Source organism: Carya illinoinensis, chromosome 9 (genome assembly GCF_018687715.1).
Source record: "Carya illinoinensis cultivar Pawnee chromosome 9, C.illinoinensisPawnee_v1, whole genome shotgun sequence".
Taxonomy (NCBI): domain Eukaryota; kingdom Viridiplantae; phylum Streptophyta; class Magnoliopsida; order Fagales; family Juglandaceae; genus Carya; species Carya illinoinensis.
Window position 1 is genome coordinate 13,791,211 of NC_056760.1, and position 3,985 is coordinate 13,795,195.

At 41.4% G+C, this 3,985-nt stretch overlaps 1 protein-coding gene across 1 annotated transcript; it reads left to right on the forward strand.

Annotated features, from left to right (window-relative positions):
- The first annotated feature begins 903 nt into the window (after positions 1-903).
- Positions 904-3,695, forward strand: LOC122277412 (protein kinase PINOID-like). Its single transcript, XM_043087381.1, has 2 exons — positions 904-2,048; positions 2,707-3,695. The coding sequence occupies exons 1-2, from the start codon at positions 1,471-1,473 to the stop codon at positions 3,482-3,484; spliced, it is 1,356 nt and encodes a 451-aa protein (XP_042943315.1). The 5' UTR covers positions 904-1,470; the 3' UTR covers positions 3,485-3,695.
- Positions 3,696-3,985: the final 290 nt, after the last annotated feature.

Sequence of the window (3,985 nt, forward strand, 5' to 3'; positions counted from 1 at the left end):
TTACTACAACCTACAGAGTACCGAACCCAGACGAGGAAATTCAGTAGGGGAAGATCAAAGCCTAACATCTTACTCCACGTGAAAGACAACAAGACGACCTTCGACCCACGTGCCCTAAGTTATCACGCGTCATCCGGCTATATAATATCAGAAATAATTCGAACAAATTTAAATAGATAAATTTTATATTAATTATTGTAAAATAATTAATTTTATTTAAAAAAAATTATTTTCTATTAGTAAGATTTATTTTTTTACAAAAATTATTTATTTAAAACTTATATATACCTTATATAATATATACCTTGACATGATGATAGGGTGTATTCCTCAATTTAAAGTTATCATTACATTGATTTTTTTATTAAGTAAATCTATTGATGCGATAATTCTTATTTGATTTTATTTAATGTTATGTACATAAGAATATTCAAAATGTATAACGTGTATGTGTGATTAGAAATGATATTAGAGTATATATTGTTAAGGAAATTATTGATATGGTGGTAAGGTGTATGAGTTCTGCATATTTTTTATAAAAAATTAATAAAATTATAAATTTATATGAAAAACTTAACTTGTTATGATAGATATTTTTTTTAATCTTAAAACTGTATGTAGCATTATTTTTATTAATAATTTAACACAACTGTCCATAAATTCTCAATAGAACAATTTTATTTGAATGGCTTTATACTATTTATGTGATCTAATTTGATTTAAATCTTACAAATCCGAATAATATTCCGAATATGCATGATCGTTCGACTTTATAATATGAAAGATTAAGTAATTAAATTTTATTGTTTATATGAATAATTTTAATGTGATGAAAATGTAACCTGTCCATTACATCCCTAAGGGCTAAGGCTACAGCCTCAGCATAAATAGCCCCAAGGACCTCTCTCTTTATACAGCCTATTGACCCAAGACAAAAACCATCACCCTCCTTTCCTCCTCACTTATTTGCTTCCAGTACGGACTGGTTTTTGTTTTTAGGTTCCCAAATAAACAGTCTCCCTTCCCTTCCTCCTCAAAAGGCTGCTACGTTTCAAAAAATGAGCATTCAAAGCATAGCTCTGGCCCCTTCCTTCCCCACCTCTGTTTAATGCTGCTCCTGCTGCCATCACCTTAATTTCTCTCCCTTCTTAAAATCCCCACATGATCAGCCTTGACTTACCCTAGAGTTCATCGTTTTCTTCTCTACGTAAGCCGCACCTTACCTTTTAGCTTCCTCCGAAGTATCTCCGATTTCAAAACACGCTTCGAATTCATTTTTCTGTCCGACTCAAACTTGGTTAATTTGGTTCGGGAACTAACGTTCTCCATCGACTCAACAACACCGTGGGGTTCCTAGCTATTCAATCCTTTTTCCGGCCTTTTTGACCGGTTGTTGTTGTTGTACTGGTTTCTCTCTCTTGTGAGCAGAGAAGGAGTGACGGTGGCTGGGCAGTTTTGGGTGGCCTTAAGATGTTAGAGCGTGGACGGGAATCTGACAGCGAGCTGAGTTCGGAGGCTTTGAATTCTGGGTCTAGTTCGATGAGCAGCGATAGTTGCAGCAGCTTCAGCCGCCTCTCCTTCGAGCTGATCGTCCCGACATCTCATTCATCCCCTGATAACCTCTCCGTGAAGCCTCACCGTTCCTCCGACTACGCCTACTCAGCCATCCGCTCTGCCACAAGTCGCCGCAGGAATGGCTGCCTCACGTTCCGCGATTTCCGTCTCATCCGTCGCATCGGTGCCGGAGACATCGGTACCGTCTACCTTTGCGCCCTCCGTGATTGTGACTATTCCGGTGACGAGGAGCCGTGCTTTTACGCGATGAAGGTGGTTGACAAGGAGGCATTGGCGAAGAAGAAGAAGGTGCAGAGGGCGGAGATGGAGAGGAAGATTCTTAAGATGCTAGATCATCCGTTCTTACCGACGCTTTACGCGGAGTTTGAGGCCTCGCATTTCTCTTGCATTGTGATGGAGTTCTGCTCCGGCGGTGACTTGCACTCGTTAAGGCACAAGCAGCCATATAAGTGCTTCTCTCTCACCTCCGCGAGGTACTCTAATGGCGGATATATATTGGCATTATTTCTGCAAGTCTACTAAAAAAAAGTTTCCACAGAGATACTATTGATAATTTTAAAAAGCTGAAACTTTTTTTCGAAATGTAAAAGAAAATTCCTGGATTTTTCTCAATTTTCCTGCTTTTATATGGTTTTGCATGTTTGATTCTTTATGTTTTGTTTTCTTCCGCTGCGAGCACTGGGTGCTCCTATCCTGTCTGCTTTCCCAGCACTGCCAAGTCTCATTCGCATGAGGATTTCTTTTAACCTTCTCTAATTTTCTCGGTTTTTGCATTTTTGCCAGTTAAGTTAAAAATCACTTTCGATTTAACTTTTCAATGCTTTGGCCGAGATTTTTCTCGGATTATTTCTCTGACTTAGCCGCAAATTTCCGTTTTATTTTAAGTTTCCTTTAATGGAAATGATACAAGCACCTTCCTTTGGTTATCTTCTTGATCGAATTTACTAGATCAGGCATTATCGTTATCTTCTCGAACACGAAATCAAAATGATATTAAATTTTCTCGGATAAGAACATCGTTTGGTTTCGGAGAAATTTCTTGGTGTAAAAATCCCTGCGAATGTGAAATTGTGGTCAATTCGACCGATTCACCTCTGTCTAACTCGTTAAGTTGCACTTGCTATTTTCCAGGTTTTATGCAGCCGAGGTTCTCGTGGCATTGGAATACCTCCACATGCTCGGAATAATCTACCGGGACCTAAAGCCCGAGAACGTTTTAGTCAGATCCGACGGTCACATCATGCTCTCCGACTTTGACCTTTCTCTCTGCTCCGATGCGATGGCAGCCGTCGAATCCCCATCTTCCTCCCCGGCTCCATCGACCCCACGGACACCGTCATACAACCGCGCCGTGCCCACGACCTTCTCCTGCTTCCCCAATAGGCTGTTTCGCTCACGGAAGGTGCAAACCCTAACCTCCAACCGGCTTTTCGTGGCTGAGCCGGTAGACGCCCGGTCGTGCTCCTTCGTCGGAACCCACGAATACGTGGCACCGGAGGTCGCGTCCGGTGGATCGCACGGTAACGCCGTTGATTGGTGGGCATTCGGGATCTTCATCTACGAGATGATCTACGGCCGGACGCCCTTCGCGGCTCCATCGAACGAGGCCACCCTGCGCAGCATCATAAAAGAGCCCCTCAGCTTCCCGACCTCCACGCCCTCCGGCTCGCTCGAGCTCCACGCACGGGACCTCATATCCGGGTTGCTGAACAAAGACCCGGTTCAACGCCTCGGATCGAAGCGCGGAGCCGCTGACGTGAAAAAACACCCTTTCTTCAAGAATCTGAACTTCGCTCTCATACGGTCTCTCCCACCACCAGAGATCCCGCAACTGAGAAGGATGAAAACGACGCCGGTGTGTCGCGCGAGGAGCGATGCAACACAATCCACGGCGTTCGAGTATTTCTGAGCCAACGGACGGGAATGACGCCACGTGTCGAGTAGGTGCTACCAGATTTTGTTATTGGCAGGTGACAGCGACATGTATATTCGAGCTGTCTTTTTTTTTTTTTCTTCTTTTTCTTATGCCTTTTACTCTCTTGACGCATTTTGATATATTGTCTGAAGACTGAAGGATATAATATAAATACATAATATTTTCCACGGAAAATACGTGGAAATGTGTGTCAGAGATAACGAGAAGAAGAGGAAGACTCTACATATAACGTAAGTGTAGGCGATGATTTCTATATAATATTATATATTATGTATATATATATATATATATTTTATCATATAATTAAGCATATTTATTATTGTTAGATAATAAAAACATAACTTCCAGATGATGGTCTGAAATATAAAATATTTAAAAAAGTGTGGGGACTCCGACAGGATTGAGCTTTAGGGAAAAACAGGGAATTTGAATATTTTGTGGGTTTAACGTTGCCAAATCACGGTATTGATTAGT

What these genes read in the sequence shown, in the direction of transcription:
- LOC122277412 (XM_043087381.1), top strand. Translation starts at nt 1,471, where the DNA reads ATGTTAGAGCGTGGACGGGAATCTGACAGCGAGCTGAGTTCGGAGGCT. An exon ending in TTCTCTCTCACCTCCGCGAG is followed by an intron (nt 2,049 to 2,706) that starts GTACTCTAATGG and finishes GCTATTTTCCAG; the next exon opens with GTTTTATGCAGCCGAGGTTC.